At 38.6% G+C, this 24,896-nt stretch overlaps 2 protein-coding genes across 4 annotated transcripts in view; one reads left to right on the plus strand and one right to left on the minus strand.

The window, feature by feature from the left end:
* Positions 1–985: 985 nt before the first annotated feature.
* Positions 986–12,703, minus strand: LOC128693232 (pre-mRNA-splicing factor RBM22). 2 transcript variants are annotated; one of them, XM_053782752.2, is made up of 4 exons: positions 12,604–12,703; positions 10,679–10,794; positions 6,677–6,791; positions 986–2,345 (listed from the first exon to the last, which is right to left on the minus strand). In XM_053782752.2, exons 1-4 carry the CDS (start codon positions 12,655–12,657, stop codon positions 1,158–1,160), a joined length of 1,473 nt encoding a protein of 490 aa, XP_053638727.1. In that variant the 5' UTR covers positions 12,658–12,703; the 3' UTR covers positions 986–1,157. The 2 variants fall into 2 exon arrangements, with proteins under 2 accessions (XP_053638727.1, XP_053638729.1); XM_053782754.2 differs by having other exon boundaries at positions 1,018–2,345; positions 12,541–12,656.
* A 1,574-nt stretch (positions 12,704–14,277) lies between these two features.
* Positions 14,278–24,896, plus strand: part of woc (without children) — a 107,643-nt gene continuing 97,024 nt past the window's right edge. Inside the window, exons 1-4 of one of the 2 annotated variants that reach the window (XM_053782750.2) lie at positions 14,278–14,466; positions 17,327–17,493; positions 20,002–22,635; positions 24,771–24,884. In XM_053782750.2, the coding sequence (XP_053638725.1) occupies positions 20,026–22,635; positions 24,771–24,884 (2,724 nt within the window). In that variant the 5' untranslated portion in view covers positions 14,278–14,466; positions 17,327–17,493; positions 20,002–20,025. The remainder of the gene's footprint in view (positions 14,467–17,326; positions 17,494–20,001; positions 22,636–24,770; positions 24,885–24,896) is intronic. The other variant, XM_053782751.2, reaches the window with a different exon arrangement.

The raw sequence follows: 24,896 nt of genomic DNA on the forward strand, positions 1-24,896 counted from the left end.
CAGTACCTAGGAATAGAGGTAATTATGGTAAATCCAAGGAAGAGGAGTGTAGTTGTAATTCCTTGTACTTTTACTGTACGAAGAACCAAAACTGAATCTAGAAACATTTTTAATCAAGGTTAGTGCTAAACAGGATTATTATAATCATGGGGGAGTGCTAAACCCATAAGATTATACAGCACCTGTGGAAGGGATGGAAGGTATTCAGGCTCAATTCAAGGAACCGGAGCACAGATCCAAATCTCTAGCCCAAGAACCCCTCACCAGCATCAAGAAACCTCCCTCGAGGGACTAAACCCATATTATTATTATAATCAAAAAGAAGCGCTAAGCCACAAGGGCTATACAGCAACTAAACCCATTGAAATCGTATAATCAAATTAATTGCTAAACCCATAATTGTGATACAGCACTGCAGAGGAGTCATAAAGTACATGGGAATGAGAAGCATTCAGGCTTGCTCCAAAGGGAGGACAGGTCCAATTCCTTGGAGCAAAAGCCCCTCACCTCCCTTGAGGGTTGATATGGTTCTGGTGTGGGGTTGTAGCAGCAGTCAAGTATTATCTTTCACCAGAAAATAGGGAATTTATATTAGTGAAGTGTTATATTAATGGGGAAGCACTAAACCCTTAAGGGTCATACAGCACCTGAGGAATGGAAGGTAATCAAGTTTGATCCAAGGAAGGGTACCCATCAAAGTTCCCTCTTCACCTCTTAAAGTGAGAGATCATTCATAGAAGTTTCTTCCTGCTTCATAGCACTATCTTGCTCATCTTACACAAAAACGTATCATACCTGCGAGTCACACAGCTCAAGGAAAAAAAAAAATGCAGGTAAAATAAGAACCTCAATTTAGGGACACTTAATACCATAATGAATCTTAAAAGACCTTTATAAAAGCAATAATTTTATTACATAAATTAATCCAGTACTACATAAAAATATCAAATCTTTACATTTTAAACATTAATATACAAGTACTGCAATTTACTTCATTTTTTATTTCTTAAACTAATACAGATCACACTCAATCTTCACATTTGTTTTGCTGACAAATAGTGTAATAGTGTCTTCATTAAAAATCTTTTATAATTTACAACCTATACATCACAATAAAAACTAAGATTTATTATGAAATAAAAAATGATAAAAATTTACTATTTTTTATCAGGATTAGCCCCCATTTGTGTAGGATCTTGTGAAGGATAGTGAATAATACCATGGGTGAGAGGAGGTGGAGGACCAACACCAGGGATTGGTGGTGGCTGCGGAAAATAAGCAGGGGGACGAACCCCTGGAGGGGGACGTAAAGGTGCACGAAGATGAGGAGGGAAGAACGGAGGGGGCTGTAATGGTGGCAGATGTCCTGGAGGTGCTGGTGGTATACCTGGTGGTCGAGGACCAAGAGGCGTGCCCAGAGGCGGCGGCCCTCCAGGAAGACTGCCAGGAGGGGGTGCAGGAGGTCTAGGAGGGGCCTGACCCGGAGGCATGGGAGGTCTTATTGTTGGAGCCCCAGCAGCTGGAGGTGCCTGGCCTGGTGGCAATGGTATGCTTGCAGCTGTAGAAGGTAAATTGAAGAAGTTGTTATGCAGCTCTTCAGGAGGAGGAGGGAGTGTGGGAAGACCAGGTACAGGTTCCAAAGGTTGAGGGGCAGTATCATCACTTTCCATGTCCTCAATACCTCCAATACCCACTCCTCCCTGTCTAGCTTGTGATCGACCCCACTTAATATTAAGGCGTCGACCTTGTATAATGAGTTTGTTAAAAGTGCGCTCAGCTGCTAGCTCTGCAGCAGACCGAGTAGTAAATTGTACAAATGCATACTGCTGTTTGGCTACAACATTGACACTGCGCAATTCACCATACTGGTAAAAGTGATCTCGCAATTCTTTTTCACCAATTCTATCACCCAAATTACCTACATAGAGAGTAGTGATAGACTTGTCTTCTGGAGGCTCTAGTCTTGGCATTGCTGCCGCCCTCTTAAGAAGTTTATCAGCAACAGGATCATTAACACCGTAATAACGGTCCTTAATATTCTGATCTGCTAAAGGATCATCAGGATCAGTTGGCTTTTCATGTCGATAAGGACATTCTTCTCCTCTCTTGCATTCACCTTTGACCCAAAAGGAACAAATATGTGGCCTATTTCGCTTGTAATATGGTGTTGTGCGAGCTAGACGGAGGAGCATCTCAGAATGAGACTTAGTTTTTCCTAATGCCCCTCCAGGTGTGCTACCATCTGAGGAAGCTGCCATACTTCTTTCCATGTTCTGGATATAGTACTCCTTATTGACTTCACTCTTTGGCATATCATCAGCTAAGCTTAGGGCAGAATCTCGTACCTGCAATATACAAGTAGAGTTTTAATAATGCACTGCAATAGATCCACAATTTGATGATATGGCAAGAACCATGTGTCAAAATACTGTACATAAAACTAACCACTTCATAATGGACCAACAGAGGCAAGGCATCAACCAAATCTCACTCCATTTTATTATATACATGTCAACCAATTTTAACTAACATGAATTAAAAAATTATAAAATTAACTAAAACTGCATACAATAGAAAATGTTTAAAACATTCAAAAAGCATATTAGTAAAACTGTTATTATATTAAAAAGAAGCTCTAAACTTGTATAGATCACTCAGCATTATTAGGGAAGGTAATAGATGGTACTGTACAGCTAGATATAAGGGAGCTAAGGAATGTCTGAATACAAATGCCAATAGAACTTTAAAGGGTGGGAGGTATATCTGACTTCAACAGTGGCATTTTAACTGGAATATCTAAAATTAGAGGGGTTTTGGGATACTGGCAGTTTATAGGGACTTCTAAACTGTCGTGTCTGAGCAACTCTGCAAAGACAGTGATTATGTATGAGTGATGGTGAAAGTGTTGAATGATGATGAAAGTATTTTTCTTTCTTTTTGGGTCACCCTGCCTCAGTGGGAAACGGCCAATGTGTTAAAAAAAAAAGAAATTAAAATTTTCAATAAGCAGGATAATCCTAATGGGCAATTTCAACACTGAATATAGATGTTGTAATGAGCACAAAGATCTACTCATTTTAAAGGGATTCTTATTATTATTCATGGGGAAGCACCATACAGGATCACACTATGCCCGGGGAATGAGACATAACAGGATTTGTTTTAAGAAAGAAAAAGGACAGCACCTGATGCCCTATAAAATAAGAAGCTCCTGATGAGATGAATTTGACATATGGTTTGCCTTTAACTCTCCAACACACATAATAGGTGAATTACTCAACATATGCAGTCAGATGAAATATTCTTCAATAATCAGAGAACTGAGTGTATGTTGTTTCTCCCAAGGAAGAGTATTTTTTAACCGAGAAAAAGCAAGCACAAGGTCCACATCCCTTTATCCGAAATTCTGAAATTCGAAATGTTCCGAAAACTGAAGTTTTTACGTGGAGTGTCAGTCATCTCAACATAACTCCAATGCTGCCAAGTGGCAGCGTGACCCAGCACTGACAGCCAGAGTGGCAGGCGTCAGTTGCGTCTCAGCGCTTGTAGTGTTCACACGTGCATCTGCTGTATAAAGACTATTTTTTAAACTGTATGCTTGTTGCAGTCAACAGAGGAGTAGGAATCCAAGACTTCCTGAAAGAGTTCAGTGTTAAGGATGCCATTTATGCAGTTGTTAATGCTTGGAAGGATGTTGATAAATCGACATTAACAAATGCTTGGAACAGATTTTGGCCTAAAATGATGTTTTATGTAAATGAACCTACAGCTGAAGAATTTGAAGGATTTTGTGTCACTGATGAGAAGAAGACGATATCAAACCTCGTAACTTACGCTTAAAGTTTATCGGACGAAAGTGTAAATAAGTTACAGGAAGCTGACATCGAAGAAATGCTGAACAATGACAATGATGCACCTGCTGCGCATTCCTTGAGTGATGGTGAAATTGCTGAAATGGTGTTACATATAAATAAGCATGTGAATAGTAGTGATGATGATGAAGACATTGTGAACACAGGTGAAAAAGTCCCCATAGACAATATGGTGAAAATGTGTGATCAGTTAATTGCTGGCCTTGAACAACGTACATTTATCAGTGAGAAAGCGATGATGGCAATTTACTCAGAGATTCCACACAACCCGCACATGGAAGAGAGGAGCTTACGACGACGTTTCGGTCTAACTTGGACCATTTACAAAGTCACACTTTGTTACTCTGTGACTTTGTAAATGGTCCAAGTCAGACCGAAACGTCATCGTAAGCTCCTCTCTTCTATGTGCGGGTTGTCTATGTGTTGTTCCAGTCACGGTACTGTGCCTTTTTTTGTATCTCAGAGAGATTTCTTAGGCAGAAACCTATGTTAATAAGACAGATGACACTTGAAGAAATCTTTAAAAACGCTGTCTGTCAATCAACTTGAGAATTGTCTCGAGAATCATATTCCTGGTCTATAATTGTCCCATTATTTCATTTATCAATATATTACCCTATAAATAAACCATAGATGTATTTGTAGTTATTTATTTATCCCACTTAGTGTGAGTATTCATATGTTTTAGCTGCAATGTTAATGTTTGATTATGGGATGCTGCCCTAGACCCCACCTTCATTCTGAAATTAGAAAAATTCTGAAATATTAAACGCTACTGGCCCCAAGGGTTTCAGATAAAGGGATGTGGACCTGCACTGTCATTCTTGAATGCTCCAAATGCAAAAATTTTTATATATCTAACAGAGGGTGTCAAATAAGAGATTACCCTACAAAAATACAAAACTAGGACTTGGAGCAAATAACAAACAGGAATAAAATAGGACTTTTATAATACAAAAAGGAATGAGATAGAAAATTATATTTTTCTAATGGCCTCCTATCACCTCACTTTGCCATTCCACTCCACAATGTAACATTCATTACACAGTTATTTGATACTTTTAACAGTTTGGAGGGATATGTTGTGTATCTTTATACGTATATGCTTCTAAACTGTTGTGTTCTGAGCACCTCTGCAAAAACAGTGATTATGTGTGAGTGAGGTGAAAGTGTTGAATGATGATGAAAGTATTTTCTTTTTGGGGGATTTTCTTTCTTTTTGGGTCACCCTGCCTCGGTGGGAGACGGCCAACTTGTTGAAAAAAAAAAAAAAGTAATAATAGTGCACAAAAACAGCTATTATTACACATTTCTAGTTTTTCACAAATAATTACAAAAGCAAAATGGAGTGTACAAACACAATGACACAGCGGTTGCAAGATGCATGCAGGAAAAAATGGGAATAAATTCGAGTATGGGAAAATTTTTTAAGAGAAAATAGGAGTGGCTGAATTAAATAGGAAAAAAACAATAAACTTGACATCCTATTAACCCTTTGACTGTTTTGGTCTTATATATACGTCGTACGAGGTACCCTGTTTGACGTATTTATTTATTTATTTAATAATTTGAAAATACAGAGGTACAAAAAAATACAGGTAAGAGCAGCATGCCAAAGCCACTTGTATGCATAGCATTATGGGCAGGCTTAAAATTAACTTAAGATTAACTAAGCAATGATGTAATCAGTGATAAATACTCAAATTCTAGCAGCTTCAAATCAAGCAGGAGAAAGCTGGTAGGCCCACATGTGAGAGAATGGGTCTGTGTGGTCAGTGCGCACCATATAAAAAAATCCTGGAGCACGCAGTGCACAATGAGAAAAAAGAAACTCAGACCGTTTTTTTAATTAAAATGCCAAATTTGTGGTCTATTTTCGTATAGTATTTATGGTTGTATTCTCGTTTTCTTGGTCTCATTTGATAGAATGGAAAACATATTATAGAAACAGAGGTGATTTTGATTGGTTTTACTATAAAAAGAACCTGGAAATGGAGCTCAAAGTAGGGGAAATGTTTGATTTTTGCCGATGTTCAAAAGTAAACAAATGATGTCATTGTCCAATAAATGTCCAACTAGCCATTCTAATATGCAGTCATGAATGGGTTGACATTATTTGTACAATTATTACAATATTGCAGTAGTCTGCATAACAGTAAATCTTCTATTTTTTGTTTGAATAAAAATTCAAAATAGAAAGCAAGAGTAATATCTGAGGGGCCTCGAGACATGACTGATGAACAAAGAAAATGTTATTTTAGAGCCAGGAATGTCTGCATTGTTCATTCTGAACCTTATTTTGAAATTGTCATATTTTTTAATTTTCGTGAAATTGGCCAAATTGCAAATTTCTGACCACGTTATTGGGTAGTTGAAATCAGTAAATGAGCAGTTTCTTGTACTCAATCGATAGAAAAATCGGAGTTCTAAAGAAATAGCTATGAGTTTGGTCGACTGGAACAATAGAATTAGCCAAAAATAGGGCTCAAAGTGGGCAAAAATCGCCAATGTGTAAATATCGCCAAGGTCGCTAACTTCGCGAGAGAGTAATTCAGTCAGTTTTCCATCAAATTTCGTTTTTTTTGGTGTCATTACAATCGGGAAAAGATTCTCTATCATTTCATAAGAAAAAATTTTTTTTTTTTTAAATTTTGCGACACCAGGAGACACCTCAGGATTGGGGGTTGCGACAGTCAAGGGGTTAACATATATAAAGATTATTTATAAATATGAAAAAATCTTTCACTAAATTACAGAATTTATATATCAAAATTTTTTTTTACTAAAGATTACAATAAACTTGCCTGTGTTGGAAGACCATACTCCAGATCTAGCAGGCAGGTCTGGCAAACATTCTTTATCTTGGCACAGGTCTGGCATACCTCAGTCTTTTTGAATCGCATTCTTGCACCAGGGCACCTGAAAATATTTCTTGGTTATTTTCATCACTGCTTACAATAATCCCTCCCCCCCCCAAAAAAAAAAATAAATAAAATGTCAAATAAAATAGCTTTCCTCCTTACTTTCAATCCTCATGACCTCCACACCTTTATGTACTGAACTATTATTCAAGCAACATATTTATTCATTCATTCATTCTCTCTCTCTCTCATTCTCTCTCTCTCTCTCTCTCTCGTTCTCTCTCTCTCTTTCTCTCTCTCTCTCTCATTCTCTCTCTCTCATTCTCTCTCTCTCTCATTCTCTCTCTCTCTCTCATTCTCTCTCTCTCTCTCTCATTCTCTCTCTCTCTCTCTCATTCTCTCTCTCTCTTTCTCTCTCTCTCATTCTCCCTCTCTCTCATTCTCTCTCTCTCTCTCATTCTCTCTCTCTCTCTCATTCTCTCTCTCTCTCTCATTCTCTCTCTCTCTCATTCTCTCTCTCTCTCTCATTCTCTCTCTCATTCTCTCTCTCTCTCTCATTCTCTCTCTCTCTCTCTCTCATTCTCTCTCTCTCACGCATGCACACAATAACATATCCGATAATAGTTCTCAGATCACTGACATTGTGTCCTGGCCTAAGACAAAGCCTCCTAAATAAGAAATTAAATATTACATGCATAATAATTAAACACACAGGAAAGTAAAGGTACGTGCCATAAATACTTACTGAATGTACAGTAAGTATATGCATGTACGATTTACTTGCCACCTTACAAGTTCATAAGAGAAAAAAAGACCAGCAATTCTTCAAGCATAATACATTTAACAAGTTTTTATTTCATGTTCATACAAAAGAACAGTAGTACAATACGTCTTTGGTGATTGCTGTCCACTAACCTATTACCAGTGTGATCAAAGAACAGAATATAAACCACACCACAGGAGGGATTGAACTCACGGTGAGCGAGTCGTAAAACTCATCGAGAGTTCGATCCCCGCCCATGGTGTGGTTTGTTTGCAATTATGTCATTACCAGTTCGTGAGTCATGATAACAATACACCTACCATCCGGCTTACAACCTGCTCGACATACGACCACTAGACTTACGACCATGTTTTGTATGCAAATGTTCTGGGAAATAAACAACTGCTTGTGTTTTACATTGTTTCTCCTAAACCTTATAGTATAAAATACAGTACTAACAGCATAAAAAGTAAAGTAAAAAATGAAATACCAAAATAAAACAATAAAATAAAATCATTACTTAATGTGATGCTGATATTCAGTAGTAAGGTTCGACTTACATCTATTTTGACTTACGACCAGTTAGTCGGAACCAAGCTCAGTCGTAAGTTGGATGGTAGGTGTGTGTGTTGTAGGTGAGGTGAACTAGTCAGATATGTATAATCATCTAACTTTGGAATTCACAATATTACTCTGGCACCTTCTTTTGACTTTCTAACTTATTTTAAAGAAAGAAAGGGTTTTCAAGATGCCAGTGGGGTTTCTGTTGTGTATTATATATTACACAGCCATATTAAATAAGTACAGGGCATCCACAAAAGCCAATATCCACAAAATAATTTTCCAGTTTCAATTTACTGCACATGATGGTTGAACTAATAGTATACAGCCTCTCCTCACTTAACGACAGAGTTCCGTTCCTAAGACCACGTCTGGAAACGAATTCATCGCTAAGTGAGGAGCATACTATAATGGTAGTGGATTTGTGTCAACCATCTTTGATGTTGTTTTAAAGTTTAACATTTACACGATATTGGGTATTGGGTAGAAGTGTGGGATTAAAAGGTAACGAATTTGATAAAAAGCGGGAGTTGTCACAGTTACTCTTTGCTAATGACATGGTTCTCTGGGGAAATTCTGAAGGGAAGCTGCAAAGGCTAGTTTACCTGGAGTTTACCTGGAGAGAGTTCCAGGGGTCAACGCCCCCATGGCCCAGTCTGTGACCAGGCCTCCTGGTGGATCAGAGCCTGATCAACCAGGCTGTTGCTGCTGGTTGCACGCAATCCAACGTACGAGCCACAGCCCGGCTGGTCAGGATGAATTTGTGTGTGTTTATAAAAAGAATGAAATTAAAAGTGAGCACTGGAAGAAGCAAAATGATGAGAGCAACAAAAACTGTCTAGGCAATAAAAGAATGAAATTAAAAGTGAGCACTGGAAGAAGCAAAATGATGAGAGCAACAAAAACTGTCTAAGCAATAAAAGACTGGATATTAGATTGGAGGGAGAAAGTTTAGAGGAAGTAAATGTATTCAAATATTTATAAGTGGACCTGTCAGCAATTGGGCAAACCAAGGTGAACCACAGAATAGAAGAGGGGAGAAAAAGGGTGGGTGGTGCACTGAGGCATCTGGAGAAACAAAACTCTATCCAAGGAGACTAAATGGGGAATGTACCGGAGCATAGTGGTACCAATACTGTTATACGGGTGTCAAGCTTGGGCTTTAAATGTTGCAGCGAGGAGGTGGTTAACCCATAAATGGTCCAAACGTATATATACGTTCTCTCCCGTAGTGCCCCAAATTTTGAGAAAAATTTTTTTTTTTAATAGGAAAAAAGAGCATATGGTACCCAGGCATCCCCAATTATTTTAATATGGCACACAGTGAGTGCGTACACCCATTCTCTCATGTCTAGATGACTCAGGCTTATCGTGGCAATGTTGAATGTATGACAAATAAAACGTACATATACGTTTGGGGCACTAGCAGTAAAAACGTATATATACGTTTGGACCATTTACGGGTTAAAGGCAGTAGAGATTTCAAGGTTGAGGATGATGTGTGATGTGGATATTATGTAGAGAACTCAAAATAGAGACTAAAAGATGGTGTAAAAGTTGGAACAGCATAAGATGACTAAAACAATATATAAATCTGGGGTGGAAGTAAAGAGCGGTAAGGGGTTAGCCCAGGAAAAGATTGAGGGATGGGATAAAGGTCTTAATGATATGGACTTCAATATCCAACAGGCTTGTGTTAGTGCATTAGATCAGTGGAGAAAAGTTTTTTTTTATGACTTGAGGTGTTGAAGAAGTGTAAGCAAAGTAACATTCATGAAGGGGTTCAGGTAATCTGGTTAGCCAAACTTGAGTCCTGGAGGCAGGAAGTTCAGTGTTTGCCTCTGGAGGAGGATGAGGATGTTGCAGTTCAGAGGGTATATGAACTTTGGTTGGGGCACTTTTCTGGTGGGGAATGAGCTTCCTCTTTTTTTTCTGGGGAATGTGGCCACCCTACCTTGGTAGGTAATGGCTGGTGTGTTAAAAATCGAGTATATTTTTAAATCAGGACTTTCTAGGCATCCTGTACATCATTAGCATCACAGGTAATACGCAATAACAGCTTATAACACTTACCAAAACTGCTATTATGTTTCCACCTACATGTGCAGTAAAATCTTGATTTAAGTGATAATGACTTAACTAATTTCAAATTTAACATACTCTGTGGCCAGACAATGACTGGAAACAACAAACAAAATTTGTTAAATCCAGAATCATCCATTATTGCTACAGTCTGCTGGGTAAATCAATTGTGGATTTACTAGGCATAATCTGATAAATTCAAAATTTTCAGATATTGTTACAATCAAGGAAAAACTATCTCAGCTTTTGGATTTAACAGATAATCAGCATTAACAGACATCCCCTTTTCCCTGTAAGTTCTTTAAATTGAAGTTTCACTGGAATTGCTGCCTAATTATACAAGTGAACATCTGTTATCTACCACTTCACTAACTGCAAAACTTGAGTACAGTATATACACATTTTTCCAATTTGTTTTTAACCCTTTACATCTTATATTGTACACTAAGCTGAGATTTATTTTCAACAGAAATTTACCCAAGACATAGTACAATATACCCATTGAGTTGAGGCCAAAAATGCTGAAAGATTACACTCACCACCTAAAGACAGTGAAGGGGCGCGTGCAGATCTTGCATTCCTTCCCATATCGATCTCGCATCATCCTAACATAAGGATTATCTCCAAGGCATGTTTGACATAGGATTGGGAAATCCTGAAGAATAAAATTTATTACGAAAACCTGAAGAATTTAATGCGAATGTGATGAAAGATGCTATGCAATAAAAAAATATAAAAATATGAGAATGTGAAAGTAATGTCAAATTAATAAGAATATTCAGGTACTCCCCCCTCACTTTATGCAGCAAGTAAACTCTAGGCCTATGGCAGCTGTACTAAAGTTAAGCAGGTCATCAATACCTGCATGATAAGAATATTCAATACTGTACATCTTGTGAACCACACCACTTGTATATAATGAATGTATACCACATACACAGAATTACCAACAGAAATGGATATAATATATTATAATAGTGAATTTGCATAAAATGAGGGGAATAGGGCACACAAAATGCATGATACATGTGATATATACAATACATAATATGCCATATAATATACCATACATGCACACCATCCACTCAATTGCAAAACAAAACTACATGGGTTATGTAAAAAATAAAACTCCCCATGGAAAAAAGTTTTGTTAAAATGTTCACAGATGATTTATTGATCTAATATATTATTTTTTTGTATCGCTGACGGCATGTACATACATGCCTACGTAAAGTAACATAGACCCCAATGGAAGGACTTCTGCGCCAGCCTTCATTGGGTGTGGACATCTCTCTCTCGCCTGTGTATCAGTGACAAATTTCCACTGTTCTCTCTAGGACATTTGTCCTCATCTATTTTGCCCGCTGGGCACTCTACAGGAGGGGCACCTGTTCATCGGCTTACTTTTAGCCAGCTCCATTTTTTCCGCTCTGCAGAAAATTCTTTATCGGACTTTGGTGGGAAGCCGGTTACTGAACTCAGGAGGGAGTGTAGGCATCCCTCTTTGCTGGGACTTGGCAAGAGGGGTCCACCAGATCTAATTGGAAACTTCAAGTTTCTATCTCTATCTACAAAGGAACTTCTGTTCCTTTTCTCTCATCGCCCAGCCTTGGGCAACAACTTTTCCTCGTACCATCAAGAAACCGGGCTCGATACGGCTTATGCTGTCAGTGGCCCTAATAAACCCAACAAAGAAAGAAAGAAAGACCCCAATGGAAATAGGTCACATTGCTTGACTTTATAGTTATCCCAGACTCACTTGTTAGTGGCCTCAGCTTACACACTCAGGGACCAGGGTTCGATCCCCATCACGAGTGAAAATACTGGATACGTTTCTTAACACTTGCTGTCCTTGTTCACCTAGCAGTAAGTAGGTACCTGTGCATTAGTCACCTTATGCCTGCTGTCCTTGTTCACCTAGCAATAAGTAGGTACCTGGGCATTAGTCGCCTTACACCTGCTGTCCCTGTTCACTTAGCAGTAAGTAGGTACCTGGGTGATAGTTGACTGTGTGGGTCGCATCCCGGGGAAGATTACAGAACCCCCCATGGAAATAGGGCAGTCCTTCATGACACCCTAACTTTATTGGGTTATCCTAACTTGCTAAACCTCCTGATTAATAATCCAAAATTTTCTTACATATAACATAGCAAATATTTTCCACGGCAAAGTCACACACACAAAACCGCTGTAATATGATTTACTAAGTTATCACAAACTACATATTAATACAGACATTCACCAGGTGTTAAAGACTTATAAATGTCCACCTAGAACTGATAATTTGACCAACATACCCGTTTAAAAATAAATAAATAAAAAAATCCACACCCATAGCCAAGTCAGCCTACCCAAACACCCTCCATTACCCCCATCATCACATTTAACAGTACATTCCCACCTCCTATATGCCCTCGGTGCTGCCTATAACCGGGAACTGGGTGTAATAGGAGAGCAAACGTACCGAGTCTTCCCAGTTCTGCCTATTATAGGTGTTTGTGGACTTGGACATAGCCATGTTTACGGTGTTGTAGTGACGGCGATGTTCTCTTGTTTCTCTCCCTCGTGGCCACTACCACTACAATTATCAGGAATTATTAATAAGTAAGAAAGTAAGCAAGTTAATAAGGAAGTAAGTAAGTAAGTAAGTTTATTTAGGCACAGTTCCACCCAAAAGTCAAAGCGACTTATTTCCATTAGGTTCCATGTAAGAAAATAAGTAAGTTTATTTAGGTATAGGTCTTCATAAGTACAATTATAATACCTAGTAACATATATGTAACTTATCTAACCCCCCAAAAAAGGTCAAAGGGACTTATTTCCACTGGTATCCTTCGTATTTCCAGTGGTAGCAAAGGGGCCTTTTAACGCAGAGTTTTCCAAGACCAGATATAAAACGACTTTTAACAGTCTCCCCACGCTTGTAATTACCCTCTAACTATCCTTATAAACTCACTACTATCCTCTCTCACCATCTATAACTTGAAAAATTAATCTGCCTTTCATGTATAATACTGATATTTGATATCCTTTCAAATTAAGAGAGGAAATGTTGATTTTTTCCTTTTCTACAGGAAAAAATCAACATTTCCCCTCTCTATCTACCGTACCTTACAGGTAGGCTTTATATAATAATATATTACATGGATCCTAATGGAAATAAGCCATTTTTGTCTGACTTTTTTGGGAGGTTATCCTAGATAATTTACACATATGCTGCTATGCATGATAATTTATGTAACTATTTATGTGTACCTGTACCAACTGACTTGCTTATTAACGACCTAATGAAGGTGTACCTGGAGGAGTCTACCTGGAGGGTATTCCTAGGGTCAACGCCCCCCCCAAGACCCAGTCCTTGACCAGGCCTCAGTAATAAGATAAGAAAGAAGGAACACTGAGGAAGGCCTACTGGTCCATGCGAGGTCCAAATTCTGTAATTCAAATCACTGCATATACAAAACATTCAATAATCAGAAAGATCAGGGGATACACAGTATTTTGGACAGTATTTTGGTATTAAGAACTAAATCTAGAAGAGTCTTACAGTGCCTGGGGGGATGAGAGATAATGAGAGATGTAAGGCAGGGGATTAGAGATAATATAAGAGGGCATATATTTAATTTAAGGACTGGTTTAAATTCAGCCTTTACTGTATTTTTTTTTTAATTCCAGCAAGCTATGTAATGCTCTCGCAAAAATTGTCATTGCTTGTGCAAATTGTTATTTTTTTTTAAGGGAGATATTTGCAAAATTAAAACATATGTTTTGGATGGAATGCCAAGTCAGGGCCAATCAGCGGCTAGTATTAGAGTGGTGTACAGTAACTGGCCAATGACAGTGAAGGTAAACAAAGCGTTGAATGTAAAAAAAAAAAATATCACCATTCTCCTATCACCCGCTGGCAGAGTAAGGTTAAGCTACTCTAGATTATTTTACGTTCAGTTTCCTTTCTTGCGAATTCCACAGAATGAAACTATGCCTACAACTCGCTTAATATCAACCAAATTAAGGCATAAATCACCAATTAACACCAACCACTAAACTGAAAAATTCACCCCATAAACCCCCTAATTCACTCATTACAACCCCCCCATGCAATCCTAACGTAATACCCATCACGGATAAAATAAAAAAAAACTACATACATAGATTAATGGAGTAATTTTTGAATTTGGCGGTGAAATGACGTGAGTATTGGTGGCCAATGGGGCCGCAGTAGCACTAGTGTGTCGTGTGGGCTTGTGTTATGGCCGCCAAAACGAAGCTGTGGTAGCCTGGTCTCCCGAGCCTGTAGCCTCCTCATCCCCGGGTGTCAGGTGTGAAGGTGGGTAGCACACCAGTGGTCGTCCTGCCGGGTAGTTAGGGTTGTTAGGGAGGAGGTGGGAGAAACATCCCCGGGTGGAGGCTTGCTGGCAACACCATTGTTATTTAGTGACGCCAGGCACTGTTTAGCGTCCCCCCCCCTGGGGGGCCACCCCCTGTGTGTGTGTGTCTAAGGGGGGGTTGTCCTCGTGTCTGTCTGGTGGCTGTGTGTGTGTGTGTGTTTTGAGGGGGGGTGTCTGGGAAGTTTGTGGTCTGTGTTGTGTGGTGTCTGTGTCTGCTGTCTGGGCTTCTCTCCTGTCTGGGCTTCTCTACTGTCTGTCTGGGCTTCTCTGCTGTCTGGGCTTCTCTGCTGTCTGGGCTTCTCTGCTGTCTGGGCTTCTCTGCTGTCTGGGCTTCTCTATTGTCTGTCTGGGCTTCTCTGCTGTCTGGGCTTCCCTATTGTCTGTCTGGGCTTCTCTGCTGTCTGGGCTTCCCTATTGTCTGTCTGGGCTTCTCTGCTGTCTGTCTATGCTTGTGCACTGTCCGTCTGGGTTTGTGTATTGTCTGTGAACTTGTGTACTGTCTGGACTTGCTCACTGTGTGTCTGGGCTTGTGTTTTATGTGGATCCTTTTTATTATGTCTTGTCTGTTTGGACTGGGTTGTGTATTGGAGCTCTTGTTTTGTCTGGGTTTCTGTGCTCTTGTTTTCCTAGGCTCCAGTGCTCTTTGTCTGGGCTTGTGTGTGTCATTGTTTGAGAGTCTGTCTTGGTTCTTGTGCTTTGTTGGGATCCTGTACTCTGTCTGAACTTTTGTTTTGTATCTTTCAGGGCTCCTGTGTTCTATGTCTGTCTGGGCTCCTGTGTTCTATGTCTGTCTGGGCTCCTGTGTTCTATGTCTGTCTGGGCTCCTGTGTTCTATGTCTGTCTGGGCTCCTGTGTTCTATGTCTGTCTGGGCTCCTGTGTTCTATGTCTGTCTGGGCTCCTGTGTTCTATGTCTGTCTGGGCTCCTGTGTTCTATGTCTGTCTGGGCTCCTGTGTTCTATGTCTGTCTGGGCTCCTGTGTTCTATGTCTGTCTGGGCTCCTGTGTTTTATATCTGTCTGGGCTCCTGTGTTCTATGTCTGTCTGGGCTCCTGTGTTCTATGTCTGTCTGGGCTCCTGTGTTCTATGTCTGTCTGGGCTCCTGTGTTCTATGTCTGTCTGGGCTCCTGTGTTCTATGTCTGTCTGGGCTCCTGTGTTCTATGTCTGTCTGGGCTCCTGTGTTCTATGTCTGTCTGGGCTCCTGTGTTCTATGTCTGTCTGGGCTCCTGTGTTTTATATCTGTCTGGGCTCCTGTGTTCTATGTCTGTCTGGGCTCCTGTGTTCTATGTCTGTCTGGGCTCCTGTGTTCTATGTCTGTCTGGGCTCCTGTGTTCTATGTCTGTCTGGGCTCCTGTGTTCTATGTCTGTCTGGGCTCCTGTGTTCTATGTCTGTCTGGGCTCCTGTGTTCTATGTCTGTCTGGGCTCCTGTGTTCTATGTCTGTCTGGGCTCCTGTGTTTTATGTCTGTCTGGGCTCCTGTGTTCTATGTCTGTCTGGGCTCCTGTGTTCTATGTCTGTCTGGGCTCCTGTGTTCTATGTCTGTCTGGGCTCCTGTGTTCTATGTCTGTCTGGGCTTCTGTGTTCTATGTCTGTCTGTGCTTCTGTGTTCTATGTCTGGGCTTCTGTGTTCTATGTCTGTCTGGGCTTCTGTGTTCTATGTCTGGGCTTCTGTGTTCTATGTCTGTCTGGGCTCCTGTGTTCTATGTCTGTCTGGGCTTCTGTGTTCTATGTCTGTCTGGGCTTCTGTGTTCTATGTCTGGGCTTCTGTGTTCTATGTCTGTCTGGGCTCCTGTGTTCTATGTCTGTCTGGGCCAGGGGCAAATCTGCTATGAACTTAAGCTTAAGGCACAGGGGTCCCTAATCTCGGAGGGGCCCCTGGAACACAAAAGAAAACACACCATCTAAAATGCAATGTGCAGAAGTTCTTCAGCTTATTTATGAGCAACACCTAACTGAAGTGTTCCCAATATTACTACTTTGTTTAACCTGTTCTTGATAATGTCTATCACAAGCTGTGAAGCAGAAAGGAATTTTTCAAAGCTGTCCTTTATAAAGAACAAATTTTGGTTTACCGTGACTGAAGAGCGCTTAAATTCTTTATGCATCTCAAGAAATTGACATTCCAAGGAGCTCTTACATGACAAAACTGTACATGAATATGGAAATAAGTCACTTTGTCTGACTTTTGGGGTTATTCTTGGTTCTCTACACATACTCTGCCATGTATGATAATCTATGTAACTGTATTTGTGTATGCCTGAATAAACTTACTTAATATGTTGCTAGAAAAAGTTAAAAAAAAAAGAGTATACGTATTTTGTAAAGTGTGCTTCGTGTAGAATGTATTCTCATAGGTGTCTAAAATAAAGGATTATATTGACTGGTCTTCTCTGTTTTATTTCATCATTCTATGATGTATCATGCATGTATAAAACATTTCCCTAATTTTCGTCCCCCATAACTCAAAAACTGTAAGGTATAAGATTTTTTATTCACACCAGTGACTTTGGTATGTGAGATTATCCAGTTTACCAATTTTTAATCAAAATCTGAGATGTAATGGTTAAATTAAAAAAAAAAATTATGATCTGTCTTGGAACAAGCCCATTGAAGAAAATAATAGTGGTTAATAGCTGAAGCTATTGTTTAATTCCTCCGAAGCTATTGTTAATTCTTATTTTTAGCTATTTGAACAGCTATGCTTATGATGTCCCATGTTCAGTAAATTATTGGTGATATAACAGGAGTTAATTCAAAGGGTTTTATAATAGAAAATTACCATAGTTATTTTTAATTTCCAGGGAAAGTGTGACTAAAGGCAACAGATCTGCAGGGAGGAGGAGGATAATTGATTTCTGGAATTGTGTTGCAAGGTGATGAATATCCATGATGTAAGAGTAACCAAAGCCATTAGAATGAGACAAAAGGCTGTCAGATCCCATTCCCCTTGACATTCTTAGCAGTAAAGGTAAGCAAAGAGAAATCCTGACTATCAAAGAACAATTGCAAGGTTAATGAACTAAATTATGAGCCTTAGCTCTTCCATTTAATGGATGGTCAAAATGTTGAAGACAAAGAAAGAATCCAGTTAACTGATTTAATTTTAACTAACAGGAAAATTTAGAGAGAAATACTAATGGCAGACCAATGAAGTAGAAAATTGGTAGCCGTATTAAGTTATGCTTACTGTATTCTCAAAATCTCTATTCAATCACTCCACAAAACTGAAGATCATTGAATCAGTTTGAAATATATTTTTCCAAGTGTCCATTTGTTATTAGCTACCTTTCTTATTGTATTTATGACTGTAGTTAACTATGCAAGAAGGCCTACTTAATAGTCTGTCTAGTTCCTAATTAACATTTGTTGTATTATCTTGTGTTAGTTAATCCTAGAAATAACTTTTATTACAGGAGGGCCCTGATTATATGGCAGGTTAGGTTCCAGGCTACCTTAGTAAAGTGAAAATCACTGTAAAGTGAATCACTCTTTTTTTTCACTTTTAAATGCATATAAGTGATGCAAGCCAGTGATGGAGTGAATGATGATGAAAGTGTGGTGAGAAATGGCCGATGTGTTAAAAGAAAATGCATATAAATGCCTGATAACATGTTTGCTCTATCATGTATGTATTGAGTTAGCAATAAAACTTCGCCTAAAAAATAACAATAAAGTAAAATGCATGTACAGTACACTCATTACTTACCTTAAAATATTTTCAGCCTTAATGTATGGTGAGAGGTTAGTAGTATGTATTTATTGTAGAAAGTCAAGAGTGTTAGCCTGTCTTTTGCAGCTGTGAAGCCAGGCATTGATTTCTCTTCTTTTCCAGTGAATGTCCTAGAGGGCATCATCATCCTAAATAATTACATCCTATCTCAGATATCGACTTACCTTGCTCACTGAATTTAAGCATTTCTAACTTTGCATTTAAAGTAAGAGCCTTGTGACTCCTCCTCTTACAACTACCCTTAGATTCCATAGTAACAAAAATAGTATATATAATATACATAATAACTCTAAAACACTCATTCTATCTGGAAAATTTCCAGACAGAACGAGAGGGATGCAGAGCTCACAGCAACATACCCAGGCTTTTGTCTTGAGTGGACGGGTGGTGGGCAGTCAGATGAACACTAATGCGTGTCCACTGGCCATTGATACGTGTTCATCTGACGTTATGCATGCATTTGTGAAGCGTTTTCCCCACCATACAAACACCTTACATTGTGTACTAGTTCTTTCTTTCAACACACCGGCCGTATCCCACCGAGGCGGGGTGGCCCAAAAGGAAAAACGAAAGTTTCTCCTTTCAAATTTAGTAATATATACAGGAGAAGGGGTTACTAGCCCCTTGCTCCCAGCATTTTAGTCGCCTCTTACAACATGCATGGCTTACGGAGGAAGAATCCTGTTCCACTTCCCCATGGAGATAAGAGGAAATAAACAAGAACAAGAACTAGAAAGAAAATAGAAGAAAACCCAGAGGGGAATGTATATATACGCTTGTACATGTATGTGTAGTGTGACCTAAGTGTAAGTAGAAGTAGCAAGACGTACCTGAAATCTTGCATGTTCATGAGACAGAAAAAAGGACACCAGCAATCCTACCATCATGCAAAACAATTACAGGCTTTCGTTTTACACTCACTTGGCAGGACGGTAGTACCTCCCTGGGCGGTTGCTGTCTACCAACCTACTACCTAGTGTGTACAAGTTGTCTTCACATTAATGCAGTAGCCTGTATGGCAGAAACACTCCCAGTCTCTTGCAACATATTCTTTTGAAAGCAAGTGACACTATTTATGAGTGAAAGCATACGAGAAGAGTGATTTTCAACAGTTACCCCAGTAATATACACAGTTTCTCTGGTGGTTGTGGACAAGAGAACATCTCATATTTCTTGCTGTACACTTCTACAAACCAAATGGCTACCACACCTAACAACTGTCAATTTGTTCTAGTATGTCTGTATGTATTATATTTATATAATATATGACATGTTTCTTTCATAATTTTGAGAAAATGTCATAGATGGATTAATGAAAATGTTCATAATAACATAATATATGAGATAACTTGCTCACTGAGTTAAATAATTTCTAACTTTGCACTTAAAGTAAGAGCCTTATGACTTCTCATTTTATCACAACTACCCTTAGATGCCATTGTAACACAAAGAGATATATAAAATGCGCAGTAACTTTAAAACACTTGAAACTTTGGAAAGTTTCCATACATAATCGAGGAATGTGGAGCTCTTGGAGGATGTAAGCACATTGAGAGAAAGAATGCCATGCGGACACTCGGCCAAGAGCTCTGGTAATTATAGCAAATCAGTTGTATAAACGAATTTTTGGATATAACTTGAAATGACCATATTAGTGAAACACTAAAGTAGAGCCCTCCTGTATTTGTTCTGTTACCATGTAATCATTTCATTAAATTAATTAATTTTCTTATTTTGCATCCACAGATCTTGCTTCAGGAAGAATTTATCATGGCTGATAGTCTAACAGATAAAATGGAAGTTGATCTTTGTGGAGGAATGTCTGAAGAGAACCACAGTAAATCAAAGATCATTGTCAGTGACATAGAGGAGGATGTTGCAAGTAAGAAAGTTGATGAAAAAATAGGTTTGGAAGCAGACAGCTTTCAGAGCTATATAAAGGATTCCTTAACACTGAATGACGACAGTGCTGCAAAAGTAAGAACTGCTGAAGTAGTGAATTGTGTGGAAAAAATAAATAGTGCTGCAGAAGAAGAGGCTTCTTCAGAAGTGAATAATCCTAAACAAGTAAATAATGATGAAGCTATGATTTCTGAAGAAATAAATTTTGATGAAGTAAGTGCTCTTGATGAAATAAGTACTACTGAAGCAGTAAATACTGTCAAAGGAATAAATACTGCTGAAGAAATAAATACTGCCAAAGAAGTAAGTACTGCCGAAGAAGTAAATACTGCCGAAAAAGTGAATACTGCTGAAGAAGTAAATACTGCTGAAGAAGTAAATACTGCTGAAGAAGTAAATACTGCTGAAGAAGTAAATACTGCTGAAGAAGTAAATACTGCTGAAGAAGTAAATACTGCTGAAGAAGTAAATACTGCTGAAGAAGGAAATTCTGCGGAAGTAAATACTGCTGAAGAAGTAAATTCTTCTGAAGAAGTAAATGCTGCCGAAGAAGTAAATACTCCCGAAGAAGTAAAAACTGTTGAAGTAGTAAATACTGCTGAAGTAAATACTACTGAAGTTGCTACAGCAGAAGAAGCGAGTACCAATAAAGAAGTAAACATTGCTGAAGAAGTGAATGCTACAGTAGTAGTAAATACTGCTGAAAAAATTGATGCTACTGAAGAAGAAAATACTGCTGAAGTAGAAGATATTACTGAAGAGGTAGATACTGAAGAAGTAGATACTGAAGAAGTAGATACTGAAGAAGTAGATACTGAAGAAGTAGATACTACTAAAGTAAATACTACTGAAGAGGTAGGTACTGTTGAAGTAGATACTACCAAAATAAATACTACTAAAGTAAATACTGCTGAAGAAGTAGATACTACTGAAGTAAATACTGCTGAAGCACTAGATACTACTGAAGCAATAAGTACTGCTGAAGCACTAGATACTACTAAAGATGCAAATACTGCTGAAGCAGTAGATACTACTAAAAATGTAAATACTGCTGAAGCCATAGATACTACTGAAGACATAAGTACTGCTGAAGCAGTAGGCACTACTGAAGAAGTAAATACTGCTAAAGTAGACAGTTCTGCAGAATTAACTACTGCTGAAATAAATAATTCAGCAGAACTAAATACTGCTGAAGTAGATAGTTCTTCAGAATTAAATACTGCTGAAGTAGATAATCCTGCAGAGTCAAATACTGCTGAAGCAGATAGTTCTGCAAATTTTGATGCTGCTGAAGAAGTTAATATTATTACTGATGCTAATACTGGGGACAAAGAAGATTCAAGTAATACAATGGATCCCCTGAGTGAAAATGATAATCCACCATTGCCAGATGATGAAAATAATGATTCTGATAAGGACAGTGAAATTAAGGAATTGAATCAAAGTGATAGCTCAACCAGTTCAGGCAGTGTTGCAGAGAGGTATCAGGAAGTTGATGATGACAGCAAGTCATCAGATTCTGCTGTGGACACTGCTGTGTGTCCGCTCGAGAAGCGGCAGTCTGGACATACTGAAAGCACTGATGTGTTGGAAAAAGAAGGCACTGTTAATGTTATTAGCTGCTCTTCAGAAAGTACCTCTGGTACCAGTGCATCCGAGAAGGACAAAGTTGACGATGAATGTGATATAATGGAGGTAGATAAGCAAGATGAAAGTGTGAGTAGTTGCAGAGGTAAAAATGGTAATGCTAAAAGAAAAAAACCTGATGTTGAAGAGGACATTGTAGAAGTTCCAGTGTTCAAAAAGCCAGCAGTGGTTGTAGATTTAGCTAATGATGATGATACTGATAATAAACAGGATGAAGCTAATGATAAATGTAATGAAGAGTCTAGTGCAGATGGAAATAGCAAAAGAATTAAACTTAGGTCTTTGGCTTCTTTAGTCGATACTTCTAATGACCCATCACATGTCTCTGCGTCATACTCAGATGCTCCAGCAATTGGAGAGATAGTTGAACATGGTGTTATAATAGGATCAGATGAAATGGGAGGGTTACAGTTGCGAATCTCAAATGTTGTAGGAGGAGAAGACTGTATAACTGGCCTAACGATGGATGAAGACCGGGACTCATTTTCCAACATCCAGATATCATCAGTAACGACACTTATGGATCCCATGAGTCCAGAAGATCCCAATCAAAGCAAAGATGAAAACAGTACCAAACCTGTAGATAATGAAAGTGCTGAAAAAGGAAGCTCTAGTAATACAGAAGCATCGGTGGAGACTGAAGCCAGCAGTGCCGACAAGCCTAACAATTCCACTGTTGATTCCCAAAAGGAGACGACAGAAGAATCAGCCACAGGAGGAATCCAGATTATTAACGCTGAAAGTCTTGCATCAAAAGATGGTAGTGGGAAAGATGCAGAAAAATCTTCTAAATCAACAACCCCAGTAATTCGTCTAAGCAGTGCTGTTTCGGTAAGTTTTTCCTTCTTTTTTTTTTATTGCTTTTTCAGTATTCCTAGACCAGGGCTACTCAGTTAGCGGCCCATGGTCCGAATCTGGATCTTCTGAGTGTTCTAGTTGGACTGTGGGCTTCAGGAGAAAACTTAGTTAAATAACAGCTGTTACCGTGTTCACGATCAGGTAGTACACAAAAGCGGGATTAATACATTATTCTGTCTGAATGGAATACAGTATTCTAGCATAACTAAATACATGTAGTTATATTTTCCTCCATTTAATGGTAATTCATATTCATGTTGCTTTTCAAGATTGCATGTAAAAAATATATCCGGGCCTTTGCATACATTGGTCGAAGTGGACTTTTGGTCATAGTAGTTGAGTAGCCCTCTCCTAGATAATGGATTTTGTGCTTTTTGACATTGTGTTAAAGTCGGTAAACTTATTTTCTGTTTCATACATTGAATGAAATCTTAACAGTGTGGGTGATTATGATATAATGTGGTGAATTTTGGGAGTTGAAGCGACTCGGGGATATGATAGTATTTTAGGATGATAAAGGACAGGAATGTTGGGAGGAGGGGATTGAAGGTGTTGAGTGATTTGTAGATTGTATGGAAATTGTAGAGTTAGGGATTTAGATATCCTTCTCTTTTTTAATTAACTATGTACAGATATGCTTTTTAACCAACACACTTGAAGACTTTCAGCAAGTTCTGAAATTTTCTTACACAGGACTGGAGTGTTTTGTTATGGGATATGACATTCCAGAAGGATTGTTGTTTTCTGACACATTTTGCTGCTAGATGGGACCTATAACAGTTGGTTAACACACAGGTACCTTTTTTACTGTCAGGTAGGCACATACAACAGGGGTGTAAGGAATCTTTAACACATTTTTCCGTGCCAAGGAATCAAACCCTGGATCTTGCAATTATGATTCAAATGTTCAGTAGGAATGTTATTTGGGGAGGGGTGTTGTTGATGATGTGTTAATAGGGTGTACAGTAATTTTGGGGAAGTAGGGCTGTTGAGGTGAACAGGCTGTCAGAATCTGTAGGATTGCAGGATCTGGTTGTGGTTTTGCAGGCAGATAGATTTCTCACTATGCTTTTCTCATGCTCCTCCTTAAAAAAAAAGTTTGTATATACAGTATATTATACATATGAAGTGTGTCTGTCACATTTAGGGATTTATAAAAAAATGTGTGATAAAGGATAGATGGGACCCCAGTGGAAATAAGTCACTGTGATATTTTTGGGTTATCTTAGGTAATTTACACTATGATAATTGTACATATGTGGACCTGTGCCTAAATAAACTAATGAAGCAGGTATTGCATATGTATAGAATAGGTGGTAAATTTTTGATAGCTGTAAGGAAGGTTTGTGAGAAGAATATGCTGTATAGGAAATAAGAAAATGTTTCTGGATCTTAGTTAAGATTGTGGGATGTTACCATGATTGTTTTAATGTGTTTAAGACTGTGTTGTATGTGAAGTGAATGCTATATTTTATTGAGAGTGGGAGTTGTTTTGGCTGCTATTTGAAAACAACAAATTACTGTATACATGTCCATTGTACCTGTATACCTGTGACCAGTTATGAAATTTTTTGTGCTATTGTAACTTGGCCTTTAGCCAGGGTTCTCTGGTGATGTCCAGATCAAGTAGTTTATTGGCTTGCAGGCTCGCATAACCATCACATCTTGGCTTGTCAGCCATCTCTTGCAGGATCTTGTCTGGTTCCTAAAGGCATTCACATTTGTTGTAGTGCAATCTGTGTCACCTTACTGCTTATTTTGAACTGCTCATGATACTGTTATATATTAGCAATGCAACACACTTGCTGCTTCACTATAATATTAGCCATATTCCTTCCATGATTCAAATTATTCATATTTATGAAAATAATTTCCTCCCTCTCAACTGACATTTTATTAAAATCTTTACTGCAGCTATACATTTGCATAATTATCCTGGAATTACCATTTGATCTGATAAGCTAAATATTTCTGCTGTCACACTAGTGAATGTAAACATGACCATAACAACTTTAATCCATCTGGCTCTAATGGGCATATTACATACAGAAATTGATTTGTTTAGTGCTATTTAGCATTTAAAATATTAATTTTTTTGTAATCAACAGGAAATTGCTAAAGACACTGGGGCCACTGATGAAGCAGCAACAACACCGAAACATGTGTTTCACATATTGCGAAGTATTCTAACTGTAAATAGGGATTGTATTTTCTGCACAAAGGTATGTAACTAA

The sequence above is a fragment of the Cherax quadricarinatus genome, chromosome 28 (genome assembly GCF_038502225.1).
Source record: "Cherax quadricarinatus isolate ZL_2023a chromosome 28, ASM3850222v1, whole genome shotgun sequence".
Taxonomy (NCBI): domain Eukaryota; kingdom Metazoa; phylum Arthropoda; class Malacostraca; order Decapoda; family Parastacidae; genus Cherax; species Cherax quadricarinatus.